Here is a 27232-nt window from a genome sequence, read left to right as displayed (position 1 = left end):
CTTGGCCCCTTCCCTGGTTCTCCTCCCCTTAGACCTAGTGCCTTCAGGGAAGAGAATGCGTCTTGTCACTGTCTGGCTCGATGTCCTGCACAGGCCCTTGCTCATGGCTGGGGCTCCGGAGGTATGTGCTGAGTAACTCTGGGGGTGGGGTGGAGGTGGGGTGAGTAAGCCAGAGACGCAGTCCTGATGAGCCAAGCAGGGCCTGCTGGGGCCATGAGAGGAGGGCAGGCCAGGCATTAGCAAGAGAGCAGAGAGCCTCTAGCCAAGCCATCCCAGGGCAGCACCGAGCGGGGCTCCCAGGGACGAGCAGGGCATAGGCTTGGGGAGCTAGAGATAAGAGGGAAATTTTCTCCCAGGCAGAGAAGGAGGGTGCCAGGTGGGAAGGGGAGTGGTGGTGGAGCCCACAGGTGAACTGGCTCCTGAGCAGAGAGCCCCCCAGGGGTGGGTGGGGCAGGAGAGGCCCAAAGGGCCTGGTACTCTCCTGACACAGGGCGTCAGTCAGCACAGGGACAGGAAGAGGCCGGGGAAACCCCTGCTCTCAACGTGCGTGCCTGTCAGATGAGAAGAGAGTTGCAGGTGTGGAAAGGGTCTCTGAGGCTGTGGGGTCTGTGAGTCCAGCCTCCCCGTGCAAAAGAAACAGTGGTGTCTGAGTCCCCCGAGAAGAAGAGCCTGGCAAGGTGGTGACAAGGCTCAGTACTGGAAACTCAGACCTTGGGAACTGCCTCCTCCTGCCCAGTGAGAGGCTGGGCATCGGGGGGGGGGGGGGGGGGGCATCCCAGCTGGCTCCAAAGGCCAGGCCTGGGGCTATGTCCTGCTTAGTCTGGTGTCAGTGCCAAGAGTAGGGAAGGCTTCTTAGAAGGGGCTCCTCTTTTCTCATGCTTCAGAGTGGCTTTGTCGTGAGAGTTTCTGAACTGAGTGAGCTGCTTTTCCTCTTAGCCTCAGTATTGCTTTCTGTGGAATGGGTACACTCCATGCCCTCCCGAGTCCCTGAGAGACCTGTAAGTTACTGTGGGATTCTTTAGGAACAGAGAAATTTCAATCTGCAGTTAAGTTCCTCCTTCCTCTCACTCCTCCAGTTGGGCGTCTGTTTCTAGGGAACATGAATGGGTAGCTGACTCCAGCGGGCTTGCCAGCTCCCCGCCCTGGCTCAGGTGCTGTGAGGTCTTGCCTCTTCTCACGGGCCTCTCGTCACGGAGGGAGCAGTGTGTTGGAACTGTCCTGGACTAGATTCCGTCCTGATGCCGTGGTATGACCTAGGGTATGTCACAGTCCTTCTCTGGGCCTTACTCACCTCATCTGTTAACTGAGGCTTCTCCCCAGAATTACCCAGGGAGTCAGAAAAAAGTCAAGATACCTAGGTCCTACTCTTAGGGAATCCAACAGGTCTGGAATTGGGCAGACAGAGATATTTTTAAATGCTCCACAGGTGATTCTACCATGTTCCTCTTTTGAGACCCAATAGTCTGGATCTGGGCTTTTGAAACTTCAGTATGCAAATTAATCACCTGGATCTCTGTACTCTCTTGCTAATGCTGATTCTGATCCAGGAGATATAAGACCTAAGACTCATGCTCTTAGACTGAGACCTGAGATTCTGTATTTCATATGAGTTCCTGGTGTTTCTGCTGCGGGTTCGTGGGCCACGCTGAGCAGGAAGAGTCTAGATGGTCCCATGAAATTCACTGGATTTCCCATTCATTCATTCATTCATTCATTCATTCATTCGTCAAACTCTTAAGATGGGGAGTAGTGAAGCTAGGGGGAGGACAGAGTGTCCCTAAGCTATAGATTTCACCTGGAGGGCATTGGTGAGCCCTGTCGTCATGTCAAACAGAGGAGTGACAGGGTCAGATTTGCTTTGAGAAGTCTCCCCTGGCATGGCTCCGAGAATGACCAGAGGGGTCTGGTCTGCCACTGGGAGGTCAACATCAATCCCCATGGAAGATGACAGTGTTCTGGAGGGAGTTGGTGGTAGTGGAGATCGAGGGGGCTCTGGCTGGTTTGACTCAGCAGTTAGAGCATTGGCCCACGGACCAGAGTCCTGGGTTCGGTTCCCGCTGAGGGCATGTACCTCAGTTGCAGCTTGTCCCCGGCCCCTGTTAGGGTCATGTGGGTGGCTACCAGTCGATGTGTCTCTCTCACATTGATGACCACCCCCCCATCTGAAGATAAATACAAAAAATGTCCTCAGGTGAGGATAAAAAAATAAAATAAATAAAATTAAATTAATAACCTGTATATTTTAGAGAAGTTTTAGGAACTGAGAGGAAAGTACAGAGAGTTCCCATATACTCCTTGTCCCCACACATGCATAACCTCCCTCAGTGGAATGATTCTTAAGATTTTATGAGGGACAATCAGGAGGATCTGGTGATCAGCCAAAGGAGTCGGAGTGAAGGAAAAGGGAGGGAGAATGATACCCGGGCCCCCGGTGTGGGCAGCTGGTGCTGGCATCAGTGTGCAGAGCCGGAGAGGAGGGATGGACTCAGGGGAAGACCACACACTCAGTTTGGGCCACGTTGAGTTGGGGGCTAAGGAAACTGAGGACCAGAGAGGTTGCACCTGAGGCTGCCCAGCCAGTGTGAGGTCAGGATCAGTACCCAGAGCTGGCGGCCCAGCCCGAGGCAGGGCGATGGCTCCAGCCCTTGGGTGTCAAGAAGCCGGGCTGGAGGAGCTGGACAGGCTGGGTTGGGGAGCTAAGTGGCAGTGGAGCAACTGAGGTTCCTGGAAGCCAGCACTGAGCCGGGAACCCAGGAACCAGACCCAGGCGGGCCACACTTGAAGGAGCAACCCGTCTCAAAAGCCAAGCCTGGGGGTCAAAGTCTGGGCCAGAGTTCTAACAGCCTCTCCCTTTCTCCAAGGACTTCCCAGTTCGCAGAGCACTTTCCTGTGCTTTCTCAGACTCGATCCCCTTAGCTCTCTGGGACAGGGGGCAAGAGGCGTCCTCACCCCATTTTATGGTAGAGCAAGCCAGAAGTGATAGGCTGGGACCACACAGCTAGCAAATAATGAAATGAGGATTCCAGGCTAGGCCTCCCGGTTTTATGTCCAGTGCTTTTTCTGTAAAATCCTGGCTGTGTAAGGGCCACCTGAGATGGAGACAAACCCCAGTTCTACCTCCCTATGCCCCCCCTTCAGGAAGTGCTTTTTGAGGGCACCTGTGGAGCCCGGAATGTGCAGTGGCTGTGGTGAGTCATTTCTGAGTGAGAGCTGCAGGTTGACTCTGGGGTCAGCAGACCTGGTCCACATTTAGCAGCTGTGTGATATGGAGCAGGTCCGTTCCAGTGGCCCAATAGCAGTGGGGATCTGGGGTCTCGAAGACAGAGCTCCCACCTGCCACCCTTCCTCAGCCTGGACTAGACTGGGGAGAGGATTTGATTAGGTCCAAAATAGCAGCTCCATTTAGAGGGCCTGGTTCATTTCCTGTGTGTTTCTAGCAGGCGAGTGGGACAGAATTAACCCTGGTCCGGCCAAGCCAAAGAGGTAACAGTACAGGGGTGAGAGACTCCCTCAGGAGGGGGCAGCCGCACTGGGGGCTCTGGATCAAGGCCCTGGGCCAGCAGGCTGGTCTCTGGCTGAACTCGTCATCCCATTCGGTTGCAACAGCTGTCTCACTGGGTGTCCCCAGCTGCCTGCACATCCTGCATCACAGTGCTCACCACACTTGTCCAACCTTTGCTTTTTCTGCTCAACTGACTGGCAAGGATTGTGTCCAACTTGTCCTCTGCTATCCCCTGAGGCCTCACCTAGTGCCTGGAGAATGGATGACGGCATGTGTGTCACGGTCCTGCCCAGCCCCGTCCTGCTCACATTTCCCAGCACTTCTCATGTAGCGTGCCGCTTCTTGGCTCGCAGGACAGGCCCATACCTGGCGTCTGCTCTGCGACATGCTCTCATCTTTATCTCCTCTCCTGTCTTAATTCTTTCACTTGCCGCCCCTCCCCCCAGATTTCTGAGGATTCCTGTACTTGCTCCAGCGGCCCCCTCCTTCCAAGGCACCCCCACCTGGCTCTCCCCAAAACACGGGCTTGACCAAACCTGCCTGGGTGGGCCATCAGGGGCACTGGACAGAACCGCTGAGCTCTGGTCCGTTTGCTAGTATCTGACTGTGTGGGATGGGCCCAGGTTTGGTGGTGCTCCGCCTGCTCCCCTCCTTCTGGACCCCTGGGCGTCCCAAACACTTATGTATAAGGGTCTAAGGAAGCAGGAGAGACCCTGTGCCAGTGGACATAGCTGAATCACTCTCCAATTTCTTAGGTAATTTCCTTGGCCTCTGAGATCTCAGCTTCCGCATCCCTAAAATAAGACTAGACTGATAATAGCCACATTTCATCAAGTGCTTCTGCCAGGCCTGTGGGGACTCATTCTTGTGAGTCCAGTGTGATATCTCAGCTGTGTCTCAGAGAGGTCGGGAGACTTGGCCAGAGTTGCACAGCTGGAAAGTGACACCACAGGGATCACAACCAGCGTCTGACTCTGGGACCTGAACAGCAAACTGCTGGGCACACTGAGAGCCCTTCAGTCCTCGGTGGATTCTCAGCTGCCCCTGCAGGGGACCTCTGGGGACATCGCACTTCCTCTCCTGGCTTTGTTTGGTTTGACCTCAGTTTTAGGGCAAGATTGGCAGAGGCAGGCTAACTTGCATGTCTGGTTTTGGGTCTCTTGTTGCACTTTCCGGAGGGGTGGGCGGGCTCAGGCAGGTGGCAGTCACGCTGGGTCAGCCCTGGTCCCCCCGCCCCCAGGAAAGGGGAAATGCAGCCTGCTGCCCTCTCAGGGCTACCCTGTACCAAGCCTAGGCCCCCGCCCGGGTGATGCTTCCTTCCAGCCTGTTTCCTTCCATCCGTCCTCCCAGGCTGGGGTGAGCTGAGTGGACGTGGATCATAGGGAGCTGGCTTTGGGCAGTTTGTTTTTCTTGATGGAAAATGCTCTCTGGTGGGTGGGGCCAAGGGCGGGCAGCCTGGCCCTGACTGGCACCTTTGGGCAAGTCCCTAGGTCAGGGTCAGGGCTGGCTGTCAGCCTTCCTGTCAGTTCAGCCGAGGGTGTCTGTGTCCCCTGGGCGCAGCCTGATGGGGCAAAGTACAGCCCTTAGTTTTCAGATGCGATTTCTGGACCTGGCATCACAGTCACCGACTTTGATTTGGGGTGTCAGACTGAGTTGCCGCTGGGTGTCAGACTGAGTTTGCTGCTGGGTGTCGGACTGAGTTTGCTGCTGGGTGTCGGACTGAGTTTGCTGCTGGGTGTCGGACTGAGTTGCCGCTGGGTGTCGCACTGAGTTGCCGCTGGGTGTCGGACTGAGTTTGCTGCTGGGTGTCGGACTGAGTTTGCCGCTGGGTGTCGGACTGAGTTTGCTGTTGGGTGTCGGACTGAGTTGCCGCTGGGTGTCGGACTGAGTTTGCTGCTGGGTGTCGGACCAAGTTGCCACTGGGTGTCGGACCGAGTTTGCCGCTGGGTGTCAGACCGAGTTTGCCGCTGGGTGTCGGACTGAGGTTGCCGCTGGGTGTCGGACCGAGTTTGCCGCTGGGTGTCGGACCGAGTTGCCACTGGGTGTTGGACCGAGTTTGCCGCTGGGTGTCGGACCGAGTTGCCGCTGGGTGTCGGACCGAGTTGCCGCTGGGTGTCGGACTGAGTTGCTGCTGGGTGTCGGACTGAGTTTGCTGCTGGGTGTCGGACCGAGTTGCCGCTGGATGTCGGACCGAGTTGCCGCTGGGTGTCCCTGGGAAAGAGGGGCTGTTGTTGAGGTCTGTGATCTCAGCATTTGTCTCTAGATCTATTTTTTTTAATTTAACTAAAAGTGTATTATTTATACCTTTCCCCAAAGCTACAAGTACTCCTATCATTAAATTACATTGTGTAGACACAACTACAAATAGTTTGTTTGCTCAGGAACATATAATCACGTTAAATATAACTTTCTATTTCATAGTTTAATTGGCTCTTAAACAGTTTCTCTGGGGAGAAAAACAAGAATTTTGTGTTCTTTAAGAAAATGATATGTATACGTGAACTGCTATGTGTTCATTTAAACGTTGCGGAAACCTAATGAGGAAGCTTTCGGGGTTTCTCATATAGTGACGGGGTGGAGTGGTCGAGACAGAGGCAGTCCTTTGGAAGTCACAGGGTGTTCCAAATGGGGAAAAGAAAAAAAAAAACTTGAAATAGGCAATTATTTAAAGGGGAAAAAGCCAAAGTCATGAAAAATGTTGAAGTATATCTACTCTTAAAAAGAGGAAAGTGCTAGACAACACAAAAATGAAACCTACAAGTTCAAACAAAACACTCATTTTAATGTGTTAAAAGACAGACCAAAAAAACTGATAGAGAGCGGGAGTCCAGGCCAATCAGAACTGAGGCAGCTGTAAAAAAATAACAAGTGAACACAATACAATGGTTTAACCTCATACAAGAAATGACTCATTAAAATTTCACACATCTTCATGTTTGTAGTAATATATTAATGCACTAAATATCAAATACGAAGTAGGAATTTTCCCCCTAAGGTTTATAATAAACTATCAAATCTGTTTAATACATTTACTTTTATAAGCCCTCTCTTATTGGCACGTTATACAAGTACGTACATGCTAGTATTTTACCATGAGGATTAGTTTTCATTTCAAACTGGTAACTTGCCTTTTTACCCATAGCTATATACATTTAATTTCCCTTATGAGACGCTTAAGACCTTTCTAGTGGTAAATTGTAGTTAACGTGTTACATAAAAAGAATCTTGATTTTTAAAACGAATCTTTGTATTGCTATACATGATAGGTTTAATTGAACATGAAGCATAAAGATAATTACATTGTGCTGTTTAAACTAATTCACAGCTATAGGAACATTTTTGGTTTTTAAAATATAACCAAGATGAGACTGCATAGTTATGAGCAGTAAAATACTAGGAGACAGTGAATGAATAAGTAAGATGCTTGTTCATCAGTGGCCATTCATTATTTTGCTTTTATAAACCTGGAAGAAATTGTCTTCTTTGAGTTTTAAATGTTTTGGTAAATCTAGTCATTTCTTAGCTTCCTCAATATCACCTTGAATTGCTGAAATAAGTGACTCTAGAGAATCAAAGTTCTTTTCTGGTCTGAGATACTAGCGATGGCCACATGAGGATTTCCCCATAAATGCCCTCTCTGAAGGTGTCTATGACGTGAGTTTCTATGGACTTTTTTGCATTCTTGTAGTATGGGTTCCATCCTGTGCTCACCACCATCTCATGGACATCTCCACTTCCAACACTGGCCCGTCCATAATAATGCCAGTGGATACATCAGCTGGAAGATTATCTACTACTTGTTCAGGACAGTTAGCTGTGGGGATGCCCAGCTGCTTGGTGCCGCAGCCAAAGCCCCGCACCACTTGGCCGCAGCAGAAGTAGGCAGGTGCTTCATGACGCTGTCAGCTCGTGGCGGGCTGCGGGCTGCGGGCTGCGGGCTGCGGGCTGCAGGCTGCGGGCTGTCGCCCAGTCTGCAGGTCTGGTGGAGCCGCTGTGGACTCGGTGTCAGAACCCCCACCCCCCCCAGACCAGCCAGGGGACACGGGTGGGAGCTTGGCTGGCTAGCCAAGTGGGGGCACAATAGGCCAGTAGGTGCTGGGGACATACTGGGGCAAACCCCGCAGGCTGCTGACCCAACAGAAGCTGCCTGGCTAGATCTATTTTTAAAGTCAGCACGACTACTACCACCATAATCCCACTGAGAGCTTTACATTTTCTATAGTATGTTCTCCTGCTTGTCACTTCGGCACGTTGGATGCCCCATAGAATAGGTGGGGACCTTGAGGCCCAGAGGATTTAGTGACTGGCTCTGCCTGGCCCCACTGTGTGTCAGGTCTGTCTGTGCCCCTCTCCGGGCCTCGGCTTCTCTCTGTGTGCAGTGGAGATTTGGGATTGCTGATGTTCAGGGTCCCAGGGCCCCCAGGCAGTGTCATCCCCCAGATTCAGTAGGATTTCCAGGGCAGGGAGTCCACGGGGGTGAGTGGGCGCCTGTCTTTGGCTCTGCCTGGGAACCAGACGCTCCAGACCATCCTGGAGCCCTCTGAAGCCTCCCCTCCCGGTGCAGCCGTCTCTGTGGGGTGGGGCGCTTTCACTTTCATGCTCCCACACTGTGTTTCACTTCCCCTCTGTGCTCCCAGATGCCACTGTGACCCCTGACACGTGTCTGCGGCACGCTGCCGCTGCCTGAGCCCTGGCTGGCCACCTACTCCCAGATGAGAGGTCTGGCCAGGGCTTCACCATCACAGAACCGGGGGCTAAAGGGTTTCTCAGCCTCTGGTGCAGCCTGTCAGTGTCTGGTGGCCGTGGGTAGTGGGTAAGTCACTGCTCCTTGACTCAGCTTTCTCATCTGTCAAATGGACATCAGGGGTCTCTACAGCAAAAGCCCTCAACATGTGTTCTAGGGGTACGTACCCTGAGATTCTTGGCCTATGTATGTGTGTGTGTGTGTGTGTGTGTGTGTGTGTGTGTGTATGCACATTCTCATGTCTCTGTACTGTTTCTGCTAGGTGTGTCTTTTTTTTTTTTTTTTTTAATCTTTATTGTTGGATGTAAATGTATTATAGATGTTCCACATTTTTCCCCCATTGACCCTCTCCTTCCCCCTCCCGCCCCCCTCCCGCCTTTTCCCACACTATTGTCTGTGTCCATTGGTTATGCATATAAGTTCTTTGGTTTATTTCTTCCCACCCCCCCAACCCCTTTCCCTTTGAGGTTTGTCAGTCTAGCAATGAATTTGTACTTCTTAATCTCTTCACCTTTTTCACCCATTCTCCCAACCCCCTCCCAACTGGCAACCAACAAAATGTTCTCTGTATCTATGAGAATGTTTCTGTTCTACCTGTTCATTTTGTTTGTAGATTCCATTGTTGATAGATATGTATGTAAAAGGTTCAAGACAAAGAGAGAATCTTAAACGCAGCAAGAGAAAGGCAGCTAGTTACCTACAAGGGAGTTCCCATTAGGCTGTAAGCTGATTTCTCAAAAGAAACTTTGTAGGCCAGAAGGGAGTGGCAAGAAATATTCAGAGTGATGAAAAGCAAGAACCTACAACCAAGATTACTCTATCCTGCAAAGCTGTCATTTAGAATCGATGGCCATATAAAAACTTTCCCAGACAAGAAAACATGTCTTTCTTTTTCATTAGTTCTAGTTGGTTATGGCTTCTTCATGGATGAAAACTGGGCTCTAAATCGTTCTAAAAACAGCATTCCAAGTTTTTGACTGATGAGTCCAGGCCTGAGACCCTCTTCCCCTGTGACTGCAGCACTGTGGACACTCTTGACTTCCTCCAAGCCCCGGTCTTCAAGCCAGACAGCTACTTTTCAGACTTCATCAAGGGCACTGTTTTCCCCTTTGCAAAAGAAATCTATAAGAACCCAGCAAAGACTTCCAGGATTCTCAGGGTTGTGTGCAAGGTGGAAAATGCTTTCTTTTCTGTGTGCACAACTCCCAAGGTTCCTCCAAACAGTTTAAAAGTCGCTGGGTGCTCCCTCAGTGTGGCTCTGTGTGTCTGAAGCTCTCATTTCATTCCATTCAGTATCAAAGAGATACTTATAAAAAGATACTTAAACGTTGAGAGTAAGTTCTTTTATTTTTTTAATGTTGACAGTATTACAGATGTCCCTCATTTGCCTCCTCCTTTGCCCCCCTCCACCCAGCCCCTAACCCACCCCAGGTCATCATCACACTATTGTCTGTGTCCAGGGGTTATATACATATAAGTTCTTTGGTTAATCTCTTCCTATTCCCCCCACCTCCACTCTAAGATCTGTCCGTCTGTCCCGTGCATCCATGCCTCTGGTCTTTTTGTTGTTGTTGTTAATCTTCACCTGAGGATATTTTTCCATTGATTTTTTTTTCTTTTTGGAGAGAGTAGAAGGGAGGAAGGTGGGGGGGGGGAGAGAGAGAGAGAGAGAGAGAGAGAGAGAGAGAGATGTGAGAGAGACACATTGATTGGCTGCCTCCTGAACATCCCTGACCAGGGTTGGGGATCTAACCCAGGTACATGCCCCTTGACTGGGAATCGAACCTGAGACCCTTTGGTCCTTGAGCCAATGCTCCAACTGTGTCTGTGCTATTTTGTCCGCCAGTTTATTTTGTTCATTAGATTCTACATACAAGTGAGATCATGTGATATTTGTCTTTCTCTGACTTGCCTATTTCAGTTAGCATAATTATCTCCTGGTCTATCCATTCTGTCACAAAGGGTAAGAGGTCCTTCTTTTTACAGCTATATAGTATTCCATTGTATATATGTACCACAGCTCTTTTATCCACTCATCTACTGATAGGCACTTGGGCTATTCCCAGATCTTAGCAATTGTAAATAGTGCTACTATGAACATAGGAGTGCATATATTCTTTCTGATTGGTGTTTTGGGATTTTTAGGATATATTCCCAGAAGTGGGATCACTGGGTCAAACGGCAGTTCCATTTTTAATTTTTTGAGGTAATGTCATACTCTTTTCCATAGTGTCTGCACCAGTCTGCATTCCCACCATCAATGTACTAGAGTCCCCTTTTCTCCACACCCTTGCTAGCACTTGTTTGATGATTTATTGATGGCGGCCATTCTGACAGGTGTGAGGTGATACCTCATTGTAGTTTTAATTTGCATCTCTCTGATGATTAGTGACATTGAGCATTTTTTCATATATCTATTGGCCATTTGTATGTCCTCTTTGGAGAAGTGTCTATTCAGGACCTTTGCCCATTTTTTAATTGGATTGTTTGTCTTCCTGGTGTTAAGTTATATAAATTCTCTATATTTTTTGGAAATTAACCCCTTATCAGATGTATCATTGGCAAATATGTTCTCTCAGAGAGTGGCTTCCCTTTCCATTGTGTTGAGAGCAAGTTCTTACTCGAATGACTCACTAGTCTTTTTTAAAAAAACTTTGGTTCAGCCCTGGTGGGTTTGGCTCAGCAGTTGGAGTGTTGACCCTCAGACCAAAGGGTCTCGGGTTCGATTCCCAGTCAAGGGCATGTGTAGGTTCCATGGCCCCAGTTGGGGTCGTGCGGGAGGCAACCAATCAATGTGTCTCTCTTGCATCCATGTTTCTCTTTCTCTCTCTCTGTCCCCCCACTCCCTCTTTTCAACTCTATCTTAAAAAAATAAATTAATGGAGGAGTCTCCTCTGGTAAGGATTAACAACAACAAAAAAATAAAAAAAACTTTGGCTTCGTTAAAAGATACCCTTTGGCTGGGTCCAAGATTCCCACGCCTAGTGATTGCTCGGGCTTGGGGCTTGGTTTAGTTCCAGTCCATGAATACAGAGAGAGCCTGGCTTCTCCTTACTCATAGAGGGGACTTACAGCAGAGAGCCCATGGCACTTGCCTTAGAGGGCTGCTGGGAAGACTGCAGGGGGCTTGATCTGCATGGCCCCTGGCACACCACGGAAGCCAGGTCACGGTGGTTACTCTCCTTCTCCCCTTCGTGACCGACCATGTTTTTGATGTGGCAGAAGTTTCGAGCAAGGAGTTAAGGCTGGGCCTCTTTTTTGCTAAGTCAAAGGGGCTTTCAGGTTTCCATCTGTGCTTTGGCGTTCAGACTGTGGGATGCAGGGTGTGGGGTTCAGGCCACCGCTTGATTTTGTTTCAGCCTCTGTGTACACAGCGCCTGGCATCCCGTAGCCGCCTCTTCTGAACCTTTTTTGTTTTCTTTTTATTTCCCAGATGTTTGAGTCAGAGGCGGATGAGAAGAGGGAGATGCCCTTGGAGGAAGGGAAGGGGCCAGGTGCCAAGGACCCCCTACCCAGCAAAGACCCCTATCCTGGCCAGGAGCCTCCTCCAGGACAAGACCTTCCACCCAATGAGGACTCCTCTTCTGCCCAGGAACCGTCTCCTGGCCAAGAATCCCTGTCCAGCAAAGACTTACCTTCCTGCAAGGAACCCCCACCATGCCGGGAACCCTCCCCAAGCAAGGAACCCCCACCATGCCAGGAACCCTCCCCAAGCAAGGAACCCCCACCATGCCAGGAACCCACTGCAGCCCCAGCCCTCCCTTCCTGCCAGGACCTTCCTGCTAAGCAAGAACCCCCTCCCAGCCAAGACCCTCCAGTCAGCAAAGACCTCCCTGCCATCCAGGACCCTCCTGCTCAGGACCTTCCGCCATGTCAAGACCTGCCCCCCAGCCAGGCCCCCCTACCAGCTGAGGCCCTTACTGAGGAGGCCACGGGCTCTGGGGACCCATCAGCAACCACCGGGGGCCCGCCTGGGGCCTGCAGGCCAGCCTTTGTGATTCCCGAGGTCCGGCTGGACAGTGCCTACAGCCAGGAGGCCGGGGCGGAGGGGGGCAGCTCCGGTGACGAGGAGGATGCAGAAGAGGCTGAGGAGGGGGACGAGGGGGAGGACGATGAGGATGAGGACACAAGCGATGACAACTACGGAGAGCGCAGTGAGGCCAAGCGCAGCAGCATGATAGAGACGGGCCAGGGTGCTGAGGGCGGCCTCTCGCTGCGTGTGCAGAACTCACTGCGGCGCCGGACGCACAGCGAGGGCAGCCTGCTGCAGGAGGCCCGCGGGCCCTGCTTCTCCTCCGACACCACCTTGAACTGCTCGGAGGGAGAGGGCACTGCCTCCTCCTGGGCCCTGCCTTCGCCCCGCACCCTCAAGAAGGAGCTGGGCCGCAATGGCGGCTCCATGCACCACCTTTCCCTCTTCTTCACGGGACACAGGAAGGTAAGGGGGCCCAGGGTGGAGGGGAGTGGGAACTGAGATGGCAGGGTGGGGTTGGGTCCAGGAGCTGCAGGGAAGGAGCAGTCACTGTGTCCCACCTCTACCAAGACCTTTCTGCTAAGCCTTCCGATGACTTCTTCCAATGAACCTTACACCCATTTGACAGAGAACAAAACTGAGACCTGGAAAGACCAGAAGGCAGAACCTGGACTTAAACCCATGACTTTATGATTCCAGATTTTGTGTTCTTATAGCTTCGTTATACTGGGGATCCCCAGAGAAAGCAGAGCAGAGGTGGCCTAGCCCAGGACATTGTGTATTTGGATCTGAAAGACGCAAGATAGTAGCTAGAGAAACAGTTACAGTTTAGACTCGGTCCAGGCCAGATTAGAAATCCATCAGCCAAAAACAATGACAACACATGTTTACTCCGTGCTGTCGTTATTCCAAGCAGTTTACAATAACTCGTTCACTGTCACAGCCTCCCTATGAGGTAGGTACTGTGATTCTTCCCTACAGAGGAGGAAGCTGAGGGCTGAGGTCATCTCACCTGCACCAGGTCTTTAAATGTCAGAACCAGAGTTAGCATCTGGTTCCAGGCTGGAGCTCTTAACCGCCATGCTGTTTGCCTCCGGCAAATACTCAGAGGTGGAGGAATAAGTGTTTACTGATTTCTTGCTGTGGGCCAGGCTCTGTTCTCTGTGCCACAGCCTGGCCCCAGAAATGTGTGAGGCTGACCTCAGCCTGGGAGGAAGAGCATCTGTGTGGACCAGGAAGGCGGCCTGGCCGTGAAATGATTGTGCCACGTCCTTGAAGCCCATTGCCAGCTTGAGTCTGGGTTCTGTCTCTTACTGTGTGGCCTTGGGAGAGTCACTCAGCTCTTCTGAGCCTTAGTGTCCGTCTCCGAAGAGCAGAGATGAATGGTACTTACGTCCCAGGGTGGCTGCCGATGAACCAGAAGAGTCTGGGGCCTGGGAACATTAGTGCAGTTGCTAAGTGAATGCTGTTAAGGTGCCAGCAGCCAGTGCAGCGCAAGGTGTTGTTATGACAACTGTTGTGAGGCTGGGCGGGTGGGGGGCAGTCAGTCCACAAAGGGCAGCTGACCCTCAGAGACCTGGGAGTTCAGGGAGGAGAGACCCCAGGGCCCAGGGCCATGAGGGAAGGCTTCTAGAGGTCTTCCAGCTCTGTGGTCTCCGCTTCCCTCAGCTTAGCCTTGAAGCTCGCACAGGTTTGGAGCACATGGAGGCCGAGGGGCATTCTCAGGAAGAGGATAGGACCTGGACAAAATGGCCACAGAAGCCAGCTTGGCTAGAGCAGGGGGTTCCTGATTCGCAGGGGTGGCAGATGCATGGCACTCCTGCTGCTGTTCCTCCTCCAAACCCACGGCAGACATGACTAATGGATCCCAGCACGCGTCCCCACAGAGTCGGGGCAGGGCCTTGGAAACCGTAGCTCCGAAGCCACTAGCAATAAAGCCGTCTTGGCACTGGGAGGACACCTGAGGAAAGATGGTGGGGCTGGCAAAGCAGGCTGGTGCCCTCAAGAAGAGAACCTTAAACTTTGGGTCCGGGATTGGAAACCAGATCCCAGAGGAATTGGGACTGGATCTCAGTTTCCTCATTTGGAAACATGTGGTCCTCAAATGTTGATGTGCTTCGAAATTACCAGGATAAATAGGTTCCTCCAACCCCAGACTTCTGGGATCAGCATGTCCATCAGGGATGCTCAAGCCCCCCAGGGACTGTGATGTTCCTCATACTTTGAATGTCATGTATTTAGGCCATTTTTTGATGCTGCTGCTGCAGGAGAGTCCAGACCTCTGTCCTGCCGGGGGGGGGGGGGGGGGCTGCGGCTGACCCAAGGAGGCCTGGGCACTCTTCTCTGGAGGGCGCCTGAGGCCCACCACCTGCCTTGCGCCTCCCAGTCCTGACCCCCCAGCAGACCCTTCCAAGTTCTCTCCCCTCCCGCCTTGCTCCAATACAAATGCTTATAATACCGATAAATTCACACACATTCATGCATACACTCTACTTCCCCAAATTAGTTGACCTTGACTCCTATTCTGGGACAGATACTTCCTCCTGGGAGTCCAGCAGGCCGGGACCAATTCTCTCCTGACTCAGCTTCCTCCTTGGAGTACCCGGCTTCCCACTGGCATCCTCTCCTTCCCCAGCCTCTTTTGGCCTGCTGCTACCTTCTCCTGGGCTTGAGTGACAGAGCTGGCTGCCCCAGCCCCACAGTGGCTGCCCTTCTGGGTGGTTTCCACCGACTGGGCCTTGAGTCCTTTATCATCATTCACACCCTGCTCCCTCCAGCCAGCTGGCTTTAGAAGGAAACCTACCCTGTCAAGGGGAAGTAAGGTCTAGGCTGGACAAGCACCCTGGTCTCACTCCATCCCTCGCTGGCAGTGGGCCTTGGGCCAGCCCTGCCCTCTCTGAGTCTCAGTTTCCTTATCAGTGAAATGGGTATGGTAATAACACCTCCTTTGTAGGATTGCTGAAAAGACTAAATAGCCCAACTCCGATAAAGTGTGAAGGGCAGGGCCTGGCACACAGCACCTGGTGGGTGCTCCATCAATGGGAATCATGTTGATGATGCTGATGCTGATGAGGAGGAGGAGGAGGGGGAGGAGGAGGGGGAAAAGGGGGAAGAGGTGTCACAGTGATCCCAGCACTCACCAAGTGCCTTCAGCTCTCTTTCTTAGCTTTCACCTCACTGCTTCAAGGGGGGCCCAGCTGTGCTGTCTTGCAGTAGGGAGCCTGAGGCCGAGGGAGAAATGTTTTATCCCAGACCACACAGCGAGTGCAGCTGGACAGTGGCCCCGCCCTTGTCCCTGCTCTCTGCTCTTCGGCAGGGCATGGGAGCTGGCAGCTGAGAGGGGTGCTCTCCCCAGCTCTCCCCCAGACCGTGCACCTCATGCCAGTGGGGCAGGGCATGGGGGCTGGCAGCGGAGAGGGGGTGCTCTCCCCAGCTCTACCCCAGACCATGTACCTCATGCCGGTGGGGCAGGGCATGGGGGCTGGCAGTGGAGAGGGGGTGCTCTCCCCAGCACTTCCCTCTCCCTGGCTCAGGCCTGGCTCTCCTGGGAGGGTCCGTGGATGCCGACAGGCCACTGTTTGCAGGCAAGGGGTGAAGAGGAGAGGGGTTAAGTCTTGAGGCTATGGAATCAGACAGACCCAGGTTCAAGTCTCAGCTCTGCCTCCTCCTGCCTGGTCCTGAGAGCTTGGCCCAAGTGACATCTTTCCCAGAGCTTTTTAGTTTTCTCTTAGTAAATGGGAAGACTCGAGTCTGCTTGGAGTGTTCGGGGATGCAAGAAGGTTGTGATACACAGGAAGCTCCGTGCCCGTGGCACTGACTTGGTGATGACATGAGACCTAGGAGCGACAGACAGAGCTGGCGTGGCCTTGGGTTGGTCATTGTGCTGCTGTGTGGCTAAGCTGAGGCTGCCTAGAACACAGTTGTCTGTCACAGGGTAGGGTGACAGTCCCTATGTTGACCCTCCCCCCACCTGTCATCCTGCCCTCTTGTGCACTGAGTGATTTCTACTGTGCGTTCAAGTGTCCGCCCAGACAGACCTGAGACATGGTCTGCTTGGCTACGGTCATCTTACTGATGGGCCTCCTGAGGTCCAGGGAGGAGAAGGCCCCACACAGTTATCCCGTGCACGCACAGTCCTGCCCCGGGCCTGGCTCCTTGTGCTGAGTGGAACTGTCTCACAGTGCCCTCTGCTGCCAGACCCTCGCCCCGCCAGCTGCTCCCTGGAGGCCACACAGGGCAGATCCACAGGCTGAGCCTGCCCTTTCCTGGGAGCCAGAGAAGGCCTGAGCGTACCTGTGTCTCGGCCCAGGATGCTGCCATCGAATTGCACCTCAGTGTGGCCTGGCCCAGCGCAGAGTCACAGGTCCTTCTTCCACAGTGAGGAGGCAGAGGCTGGCCCTCCCTGGCCATGCCTCCTTGTGCCCGCCCCCTGCCGGAACTGGCGAGAGCAGACGCTCTCGGGGAGGGTGCTCACCTGCAGCACTGCGCTCCCCCAGGCTCCGGTCAGACGAGAGGGCTCCTAAGATGCCTTCCAGCTCTAAGATGTGATCACACCTTCCAGCCTCCTATCTAAGAAAAGCTTAAAGAAAAATGATTTCCTATGTCTAAACAACTAAGTGTGGAGTTTAGATCCAGTGTTTCCACAAGGTTCCGTGGGGCTGCCAGGCGGGGCAGAGAGCAGCGAGGCTGGCCACGTGGCCCCAGAACCAGGTCAGGACCGGGAGGGGAAACCGGGCGAGGCCTTGCTCACAGGAGAGCCCTCGGCCCGGTGGGCTCTGGACCTGGACCTGGACCTGGACCTGGACCTGAAAGGCTCTGCTACTTGCCAGCTCCGAAGCTCATGCTTCGGGGCCTCAGTCTCTTCCCCTGGACACTGGGAGAAATAACAGCAAATAGCTCCTAGAATCGTTGCAAAGGTTAAATTAGGTGAAGTTTGTAACGGAACTTGAGCTCAGTGCCTGGCACATAGTGAGTGCAGTAACAACGGCCGAGTCACTGAGCACGTCCGCGGACAGACGGCTGAGCACTGCACGAGAGTGAACCCCGTTCCTCCTCCAGGAGCTGCGTGTGATTGTCAGCCTCTTCCAAGTGAAGAAACCAAGGCACAGAGAAGGCCTGTAGCTTGGCCAAGGTCTGTTAGCTCGTAAATGACTGAGTTGGGATTCACATCCAGGCAGTTTAGAATCTTTACTACTATGATTATAGTTCTAGTTACAATAAAAATTATAATGATTATTCCAAGAGGCAGTGAGCTCTCTGTCCCTGGAGGTGGCCTGGTGGTGCTGAGCAGGCCCCAGGGTTCCTGCCTGGGGTGAAGGGAGGTGGTTCTGGGCTCATCTCACTTCTGTTAGCCATCCATCAGGGAGGGTCGTTGGCACAGAGATCGTGAGGGGCAGATGGGAAGCAGAGTCCCTTGTGTGCTGGGCCCTGGGCAGCCTTGTCGCAGCTCCCATAGAGAGGGGCCTTGGGAGCCACTCGGGCTACCGATCAGAATCCCAACTTGTCATCTTAGTTTCTTCTCTTTCTGGCCCACAGCCACTCCCTGCCCCCTCTTGGTGCCTGAGTTTCCCTGACTGCTTTGGGGGCCGACTCCAGGGCCAGAGCTGCCCAGCTCCTCTCTCAGGGCCATTGGCATGGGCTGGTCCCTGCCGAAGATGACCCCTTTCCCGAAGATGACCCCCTCCCAGCAGTGGAAGGAAGAGCCCATTTCCCAGCAGCGCAGAGGCTGAGGGTGGCAGGCGGTGGGAGTGGTCCCCAGGCCCATTGTGTGGTGCTGATAAAGTGCGGAAGCTGAGGTTAGAATGGGAGGAAGCACAGCTCCGGGGCCCTTTCCCACGGGTGGGGGCTTCGGGCACTGCCTCGCAGGCCAGCGTGACCACCGCTTGGATATTCAATGGATGACAGCAGTCACAGTCACTGGGCAGTGAACACTGGCAGCCCCTGAGTAGTGAGGGTGCACTGTGTGCCAAGGTTGGGCTGTGGGGGCCCCGACTTTTTCCTCGCGAATCTTCCAACAGTGGAGTGTGTGGCCATCATCATGCCTTATGTTAGAACTGAAGAGACTGAAGCTGAGAGGCTGGGAAACTCCTCCACAGTCAGTGGAAATAGGATCTGTTCCCAGGTCTGGCTGCAAACCGAGCTCTGGACTCACGTCGCAGACGGGTGTGTGCCTGTGTGTGCACGTACACACACATGGTTACAACTTTGGTGGGGCAGCATTCTCCGGAAGGAGGCAGCATTTCCCGAGTCTTTCTCTGAAAACATTCAAAATGTGCTCTGTCCTTGCATTTGACTAGCAGCATCCTCTGGTGGAGAAATACATGGCCTGAATTCAGATAGACCTAGATTTCAGCTGTCAGTTAAAAGCTGGGTGTCCTTGGCTGTGTGACTTAACTTCTCTGAGCCTCTGTTTACTTTATGGACTTACTCTGAAGATGAATGAGATAGTATCTGAATAACGCCCATTCCAAGATCTGGCCTATAGTACAAGCCCTATAAATGATGTTATACTTCATCTATCTATCCATCCTTGGGTGGCTGCTTCATCGAGGCTAGTAGCTCCTCCTGCTGGATATCTCTGGATGACTTTTCTTTCCAGAATTAACATCGTATTTTAAGGCTTAGTCCATCTTCTTTATTTTACAAATGAAGAAACTGAGACCCAGGGTGGGGCTCCTGAAGGGTCAGAGCTGAGACCCACACTTGGAGGCCTTCTCTCTCTTGTCTCGGGACATAGTGTCCAAGCCCATCCTGCTCGGAGCTCTAGCTCCTCTCTGTCTCAGCATTCCCTGGGCTTCTGCTCTGGGTGGCACAGCTGGGGCCCTGGTTTCCCCTGGAGAAGGACAGGCAAGCACTGGCAGGGCAAGGGAGATAGAGGGAGGGCCCCGAAGAGGTGGTGGGAGTCTGGAGCGTCTGGAGGAATGGTGGACTAGGGGGAGGTGGAGACCTGGGAGAAGAGGAGAGAGCATTCCGGGAAGGGGGCACAGCACAGGCAAAGGCAGAGATGGGGTGGAGTGGTGGACTCTGTGGGCTGAAGTAGAGCCTGGGGGATAAGTTGGAAGCCTTGAGTCAGGCAGCAAGAGCCTCAAGGTGCATCTTTCCCAGTCTGCTTTCCCTCTTCATTCATTCATTCATTCATTCATTCATTCATTCATTCTACACATATTTACTGGACACTGTGTACTAGGCCTGGTGCAGGTGACCCAGACAGAGTAAAAGACAGAAACCTTGCTCTTGGGAACTCACAGTTCAGTGGAGAAGACAGATTTGGAACAAGCCATTTTGGGTGTAGTAAGGGACCTCAAAGGGGTGAAGGGGCACAAGCTTGGTCTAGGGTCTCCCAGCTAAGGAGGCATTTAAGCTGCTTTTCGGAGGCCTGGGTCTTTCCCGAGGCTAGGTCTTAGGAGAGGAAGGTGGGAAAGTCACAAAGGCATCCCCTATGGAAGGGGGAGGGGACAAGGCTGTTAGATTGGAGGGCGGGCCAAGGAGGGTGCTGGAGCACGAGCCAGGCTGGAGAGGTAACTGAAGGAGCTGTAATGGATGTTAAAATAGAACTTTCTGCCCAGATCCTAAGATGGTAGACCCTGTACATCATGTTATGGAGTTTGGATGTTATCCTGAGGGCACTAGGGAGCCATGGAAAGTTTTATGGCAAGAGTCCTGTGTAATAATTCACTTTACACACTGCTGACCAATCCCAGGTATCTTTCAAACCTTAGAATTCTGAGTTAGTCATTACGATCTCAATTTTGAAATTAAGGAATAGAGGCTCAGAGAAGGGCAGCAATTGGCCCAGTCACACAGCAGAACCCCTGCTGAAACACTGCTCTCCACCCTGCCCTATTGCTTCTGCTATTCCTCCCAGCAAGCCAGGTCCTAGGCACACTAGGAGGGGACCCCTGTGGGTGGAGGCTCTGCCAAGCAGCTGCATTCCATGGACAGGCTGTTTCTAGCAGTGGGGTCTCCCTCCCTCACCTCTTCTGTGAGGGGTGGGAGCTTTGGGAGGGTGGGGGAAATTTTTGCAGGAGCTTTGGATCCCCGAATCTCTCTTTGCTCAGGCAGCAGCCCCTGGATGCCCAGATTACAACGTATCTGTCTTTTCTCCACAGATGAGTGGGCCTGACACGGTTGGGGACGATGACGAAGGCTCCCGGAAGAGAAAGAGCAAAAACCTGTATGTTGGAAAGATCCATGGCCCTCACCCTTGCCACTCCTCTTTCTCCTGCAGGGGTACAGGTGGGGAGAAGGGGCTGCACCGGGGCCGGTCCCAGACAGACACCAGTGAAAAGCAGGATCTTAGAACTCAGCAGTGGCCCTAGGGCGGGGTCACCGGGGTTCTGAGCATCCAGCACTGCCCTCAGCATCTGTGAAGCGGGAGGCAAGGTGAGGTTCAGTACTTGGAAGCCACAGGGAACCAAGCAGAGTTGCCACTGCCCTGGCCCAGCCTGTGAAACAAATAGTGGCCAAGTGACCTCAAAATGTTCTTTGCTTCCCCTGAGAAAGGGCTGAACAGACAGTGGTAATGGCTCTTGAATGCTAACAGTCTCTGACATTGCCAGGAGGGGGCGCTGCTGGCCTAGATAGCGTATCCCATATTCCCCAAGCCTTTCTGGCCGCACTCAGGGCCCCTTACACTTTTGTTTTAGGGTTTGTTAGAATTATGGGAATCTCCTAGGGTCTCCTTGTACCCCCAGGCCTGAGGCCCTGGAGACTGCAGAGAGGGACAGGGGAGGAGGCAGAGGGACACATGGTGACAACTGGAAGGGGACCCCTCCTTTCCAGGTCCTGGGTGCCCACCATTATGCACAAATTGAACTTGGGAGAGAACATGGATCCTTCTCAGATGCCTCCCACAAACTTCCCTTACCTCCACCATGGCTGGGGCCCACTGCCCTAGAAACTCTCCCGTCCCCTGCCCTCTCCAGGCCCCTGCCGGCTCTCCCTGCGCCAGAACAAGCACACTTTTTAAGGAAGGTGAAGCGCACGCACAAACAAAATAGTCCTCTGCACCAGCCATCGGGCCCAGGCCGGAGCTGCGGTGGGCGGCGCTTCCCGCGGAGCGGAGGGGGCCGGAGGGCGGGTGCCCAGGTGCCCAGGTGCCCAGGTGCCCAGGTCCCGCAGCCGCCCTGGTCCTTCAGCGGCCTTTGGAATGTGGGAAGGTCACATTCTTAAGAGTTTGCTTGAGGACTCTTACAATTTGGGATAATAATATAAATAACTAATATTTATTGTGCTAGACACTGTTCTATGTGTATTACACATATTATCTAAGTAATTGTTACCATTTTACAAATACACTGAGGCAGGAAGAAGTTACTTGTCTACGGTCACATAGCAAGTAAGTGGTAGAGCTGGGATCTGAACCTGGCAGGCTGGCTCTAAAACCTACACAAATATAAATACACGTATAATTTCCTCTTCAGAGCCTGCCATTTTAAGCTCATGCAAAGCACTCTGAAAGAAGGCACCTGCTATGTCGCCCTGGGCCCACAGGCCACTCAGTCCACCTTCTCATGGCTCTGATGGGAGGAAAATGCCCCTTTAGCTTCCCCTTGTGAGTCCTGTTCTGTCCTCTGACCTCTGCCATCCTTTCTCAAGATGCCCTGTGCCAGTCAGGACTTCTAAGAACCTCTCCAGCTGTGCCCTGCAGCTCTTGGTCTGCCCAGCTATGCATCTGGGAAGAAAGGCTTGGCTGGGCCTGTCCTGGAGAAACGCGGGTCTCTGAGCCAGCAAGGAGCCCCTGAAGGTTGGGCCTCAGAAAAGCCCCTCCGGGTCCCTGGGCTGCTGTATACCTACTGGGACAGTGGGCCTGAAGTGGGGGCTCTCAGGGCGCCGTGCTGGGGAAGCTGTGGTCTCTCCCAGTCACCCCAGGACTCTCTGAGGGCCCTGTCCCCACCCACAGAGTGCCAATCCCTGGACTTCTTGGCTTGGAACCTTCTAGAGCAGGGTCCCCAATCCCTGGGCAGCTGTCACAGACACTCAGGCTCCTAAGCCTGAGCGGTTTTGCCCAAACCCTGTGCTAAGGCTTTGTGTGGGTTTCATCCCTGCCTTGAAACAACCCAGCAGATGCTGAGTACCTCTACCATCCCTGTTTAACAGATGGGGATACCAGACATTCAGAGAGGGAGGTGCCTTGACAAAGGGCACACAGGTGGTAACTGCTGGAGCTGGGATTCGAACCCTGGGCTGTCTGGCTTCACATTCTCACTCTTGACCTCCACTGGGGACCACTTCCCTCAATTACAGGGACTGTCCCGTAGGTCACAGTGCCATTAGAAGTTTGAACAACGTCAGAAGTATAAATGCTACAGGCTTAGACATTTCCAAGCTGAATTCTTTACATTTCTTTTGCACTTACTTGGCTTTGTGATTTAGAGCACACATTTTAAACTTTTGGCTTCAGTCAGCAGTTTTCATCATTAATCAGAAGGATGGAGACCAAAAATTAAAACAAAAAATGCATTATTCAAAATCAAAACTAAATGTTTTAAAAATTAAATAATCACTTTCAAAAAATGTTTTTCAAAGTTTATAGGACTTGTACTTCTGCAGTTATTTAAACTTAAAAGTGTACTAAGACATCTGGCCACCCTGCATGTCCACGGATGGGAGTATCCAAAGCCAGGGGCTGGGGCGGAGAAGCCAGCTGGCGGGACCTGTTCTCTGGGAGGTGCCAGGGTAGGGGGTCTAGATAAAAGGGGAGGGGCAGGTGAACAGGAACATGGGACATTTAACCCCTCGCTGCCAGCAGCTTGGCCCTGAAATGTGCAGCCTGTGGGGAGTGGCAAGGCTAAAAATAGTTTTTGGCTAAAAATAGCCAGTCCTGCCACCCTGCTGTGCGGAGCCTCTCCTTCCTCCCCACTTCCCTCCCAGCAATTTGCTGACTTGTTTTCTCCTCCTTCCCCCAGCGCTGCCGTGGTAACGGGGGAGGCCGCGCACAAATAACTGGGTCTGGCTTCCTGCCTGGGCGGGCCCCAGGCCGCCCCTCGCAGACACATGCCCCTTTCACCGGCTCCCTCTCCGGGTTGGCCAGAAGGGATTTTTTCTGCTCCCTGCCCTGGTCCCTCCCATTTCCTGGCTCCTCCTGTCTGAGTCCCGGCCCAGCCTATGCCTGGGAGTACAGTTGTCCGGCTGGGATCCCAGCGAGCGCAAGCCCTCGGCTGCGTCCTGCCCCATTGCAGCCCGCCTGCCGCCCAAGACAGAGGGTGGGGAGCAGGAGCCTGGGGGCGCTCCCTGCAGACCTTCCAAGGCCCCAAGGTGGGGGGCCCTACAGAGATGCTCCGAGGCATGTACCTCACCCGCAACGGGAACCTACAGAGGCGGCACACGATGAAGGAGTAGGTGCCCTGCCCCAGCCTGGGGCCTCCCCACCCTGAATTCGCAGGGGTCGAGTGTGCCAGGCTGACTGACCCCTTCTCTGTTTCCGCCCCCAGAGCCAAGGACATGAAGAACAAGCTGGGCATCTTCAGGCGGCGGAACGAGTCGCCAGGGACAGACAAAGTGATGAAGTCATTCAAGTAGGTCCTCCCTGGCACCAGGGACCCTTCAAGCACGCCTGGTCTCCAGGGGCAGGGCCGGTGGTGGGTTATGGGAAAGGGGTGTTGGTGGCTTGCTCCAGCTCGGGTGGATGGAGGCTCTCACAGAGGGAGCCTGGTACCTGCAAACAGCTGCCCCAGAAGGCGGGGTGAGGTGGGGGCTAGCAGTGATGCTGGCCTCAAGAAAGGGGGTGGGCTCCCCAGTCAGGATCAGTCACTGCCTGGGCCAAGGGCAGCTAACAGAGGCTTCCCAGACCGGGCGACCCCACGTTTCGGACCCTCACGGGACCCTCACTGTGCCCTCTCCCCTCAGGCCCACCTCGGAGGAAGCCCTCAAGTGGGGCGAGTCCTTGGAGAAACTGCTGCTTCACAAATGTAAGTGGGGCCGGTGTCCTCCTCCCCCGTGTTCTCTCCTTTCCTCTCCTCCTCTCCTAGACCAGAGGGTGTGACTGACCCTGCAGAGGTACAGCTGTGCCCTCTGTCCTGGGTCCAGGGAAGTGTCCCTGTTGTTGGGAGAGGCTGAGCCCCAGCGGAGGCCCTTGGTCTGGCCTTGGACCGGCTTTCGCCAGCCCCTCCCTGTCCATGGGAGCTGGCACTGCCTGCCAGAGGCCACTGGGACTGTGCTCAGACCATGTTCCCAGAATAACAAGAAACATTTCCACGTACTGAGGGCTTGCACTGGGCCAGATGTGCCCATCATTTCATGGGTAGGATCCCCCTGACCCTCACGGGCTTCAGGAGTCTGGCTGATGATCCCCATCTTACAGATGAGAAAACTGAGGCACAAAGGGAGAGAAACCTGGCCACGCCCCACACAGAGGCAGTGGCAGGGTTGGGACCACATCCCAGGGCTGCTGGCTCTCAGGAGCAGGTCATCTCCCTACACTCCCACATCTGCACCCTAGCAGCCCAGGGGGTAGTCTGGGGTCCTAGGGCAGGAGGGGCTGGTTCTGCCTCTCTCCCAGAGTCTGGACTTCTCCCACAGATGGGCTAGCAGTGTTCCAGGCCTTCCTGCGCACCGAGTTTAGTGAGGAGAACCTGGAGTTCTGGCTGGCATGCGAGGACTTTAAGAAAGTCAAGTCACAGGCCAAGATGGCAGCCAAGGCCAAGAAGATCTTTGCCGAGTACATCGCAACCCAGGCGTGCAAGGAGGTAGGGCCTGTCCGTGCCCCGTGGCCTCTGGTGATTGGGGTGCTTGAATAACTCCAGGTGGCGATCAGGAGGGGCCGAGGGCAGAGGAATTCTTAGGGACTGTGCACCCTGGGTGGAGAGGAAGCAAGCAGGGGTCTTGGGAAGAACTGAATTCCAATGACAAAAATGGCCTCTGTTCAGATGCGAAGCCCTTTATGACTAGGCTCACGTATGTAACCCTCATGACAACCTGTAAAATAGGTTTTAATGTTATCTTCATTTTTAAAATGAGGGACAGTTTGGAGAGCCTAGTCATAGTAGCTGACGTCTCTTGAGTGCTTATTGCGTGCAAAGTTCCAGGGCTGATCTGTTGAGCCAAGCCTTGGCTGTTTAATATGGATGATCTTGCTTAACTTGCACAAGTCTTTGAAGAGTGTACTATTTCCTTAATCTGTACATGAGACAGCTGAGGCTCAGAGCACTTACAGCGATTCGCTTAAAGCCACACACCTAGGTGTGGCGCTGCTGGGATTTGAACCCAGCAGTCTGACCCTAGGGGCGATGTATTCAGGCCCCACGGTACGTACATGACCGAGCTAGGACTTCAGTTTGCTCACCCAAGGGCTTCTACTCTGAACCTTATGATGTAGAGCAGAGGGGCTTGGAGACAAGAGGCTACATAGGTGCCACCCTGCCCGGTCCCTAGGTCAGCCCCCTGCAGGCAGCCCTGACCTTGCCCTCTCTGCCCTGAAGGTAAACCTGGACTCATACACGCGGGAGCACACCAAGGACAACCTGCAGAGCGTCACGCGGGGCTGTTTCGACCTGGCGCAGAAGCGCATCTTCGGGCTCATGGAAAAGGACTCATACCCACGCTTCCTCCGCTCTGACCTCTACCTGGACCTCATTAACCAGAAGAAGATGAGTCCCCCACTTTAGGGGCCGCCAGGGTAGAGCTCAGCGTTCACCAGGAGGGCTGGGCTTCCTCCAAGTCTCCCTCTCCCCTGCGACGGAGGGGCAACCGAGCCCCCAGAGGCCGCGTCTCCGGACAGACAGATGGACATTTGGATGAGATGCTTGGACCAAGAGAGGCCCAGGCCACTGGAGGAGAGAAGGACTGGCCCCATTGGGTCCTCACTGCCCCGGTACGAGGGGGCCCATGGGCCCGGCAGCTCAGGAGCCCAGGCGGAGCCAGATGGGGGCTGCTGCTCCCTGCTGCAGAGACCTCGCGTTGACCAAGTTCCTTAAAGAGCTGGCTGATGGGGCGGGGGTGTGGCCGGACTCGGGGCTCCCCAGGGGCCACTGGGGCTCGCCGCACAGACCCCCGCCTTGAATTTTATTTATTTAAACAGTAGTAGGATGCTTGGCACGTCTTCCTGTAATAGGAAACCTTTGCCTCATCAGTTTTCCTAATTTACAAGTGCAATATTTTAACCGACGCCTTGTGAAAAGCCACCTTGCAGAAAAGGTGGACATCATTTTCCAGTGTCAGGGGATCTGCTGGTCCCAGGCGCCAGTGGCAGGCAGCTGGGCCTTCTGGACTGATGAGGCCTGGAGGGGCAGGTGGTACCGTCTGACCTCACACAGAAATCCAGCACCCTCGAGCAAGGAGGTCCCTTAGGGGCTCTGGGAAAGCATGACACCCCCAGACCACACAGCAGCCAAGTTCTGGAGCAAATAAAAGGCCTGTGTTATTTCTTGTTTTGGGCCGTTTCTGTGTGTTCCTGGCTTTGAGGTTTCCCAGGGTGACTAGGGCTGGAAGGGTTGGGAGTTGGGCCGTTGGGCCAGCTTCTCCTCTCTAGCCATCACCTGCCTCCCTTCCTAGAGCCGCAGACATGGCACACGGGTGAGACTGCTCTCTGGCAGCCTCTTCCTCTCTGCCGTGCGCGTTCTGTTGATCATCTCATCTCCACAAGCCTGGGAGGAGGGGTCATCCCCACTTCACATCTGAGGAGAGTGGAGCACAGGCAGGTAAGGTGACTTGTCCAAGGTCACACAGCGGGCAGGTGGCAGAGACAGGGTCCAGCCTAAGCCTACCTGGCTGCAAAGCTCTGGACCTCTTGTCCTCTACCAGCTACAGAATGGAGCGCGACCTCGGCCACCCACTGGCTATGTGACCTTCAGCAAGTTCCTTCACTTCTCTGTCCTGCCGCACCGCAAGGTTCTGGTGGAGCATTCAGGTGTCAGGGAGGTTGGTGAGGTCGATGGGCCAGAATCTGGCGGGGCAGCAGCTGCAGACGGGCAGGCTGACGGAGGCATTCAGGATAGAAGGAAGGGCTCGGGAGTATGGTCCACGGACCCCTCTGTGGTGCTGGGAAGGTGCCAGTTTAGGGAAGGCCTTGTCCAAA

General features: G+C 53.7%; 1 protein-coding gene and 1 pseudogene across 5 annotated transcripts in view; one reads left to right on the top strand and one right to left on the bottom strand.

The window, feature by feature from the left end:
• The window catches only part of RGS3 (regulator of G protein signaling 3), a 121349-nt gene extending 94769 nt beyond the window's left edge, over window positions 1-26580 (top strand). For 4 of the 5 annotated variants that reach the window (XM_036260445.1, XM_036260446.1, XM_036260450.1 and 1 more), the window contains 6 exons: window positions 11680-12684; window positions 20328-20392; window positions 23652-23735; window positions 24067-24128; window positions 24739-24905; window positions 25638-26580. In XM_036260445.1, coding sequence (XP_036116338.1) covers window positions 11680-12684; window positions 20328-20392; window positions 23652-23735; window positions 24067-24128; window positions 24739-24905; window positions 25638-25823 — 1569 coding nt within the window. In that variant the 3' untranslated portion in view covers window positions 25824-26580. Of the gene's footprint in view, window positions 1-11679; window positions 12685-20327; window positions 20393-23404; window positions 23556-23651; window positions 23736-24066; window positions 24129-24738; window positions 24906-25637 lie in introns of those variants that run through there. The other variant, XM_036260452.1, reaches the window with a different exon arrangement.
• LOC118629932 lies at window positions 6934-11452 on the bottom strand (annotated as a pseudogene).
• Window positions 26581-27232: the final 652 nt, after the last annotated feature.

The sequence above is a fragment of the Molossus molossus genome, unplaced genomic scaffold, assembly GCF_014108415.1.
Source record: "Molossus molossus isolate mMolMol1 unplaced genomic scaffold, mMolMol1.p scaffold_m16_p_14, whole genome shotgun sequence".
Classification (NCBI taxonomy): Eukaryota; Metazoa; Chordata; class Mammalia; order Chiroptera; family Molossidae; genus Molossus; species Molossus molossus.
This window is presented reverse-complemented; position numbering and strand designations above follow the sequence as displayed.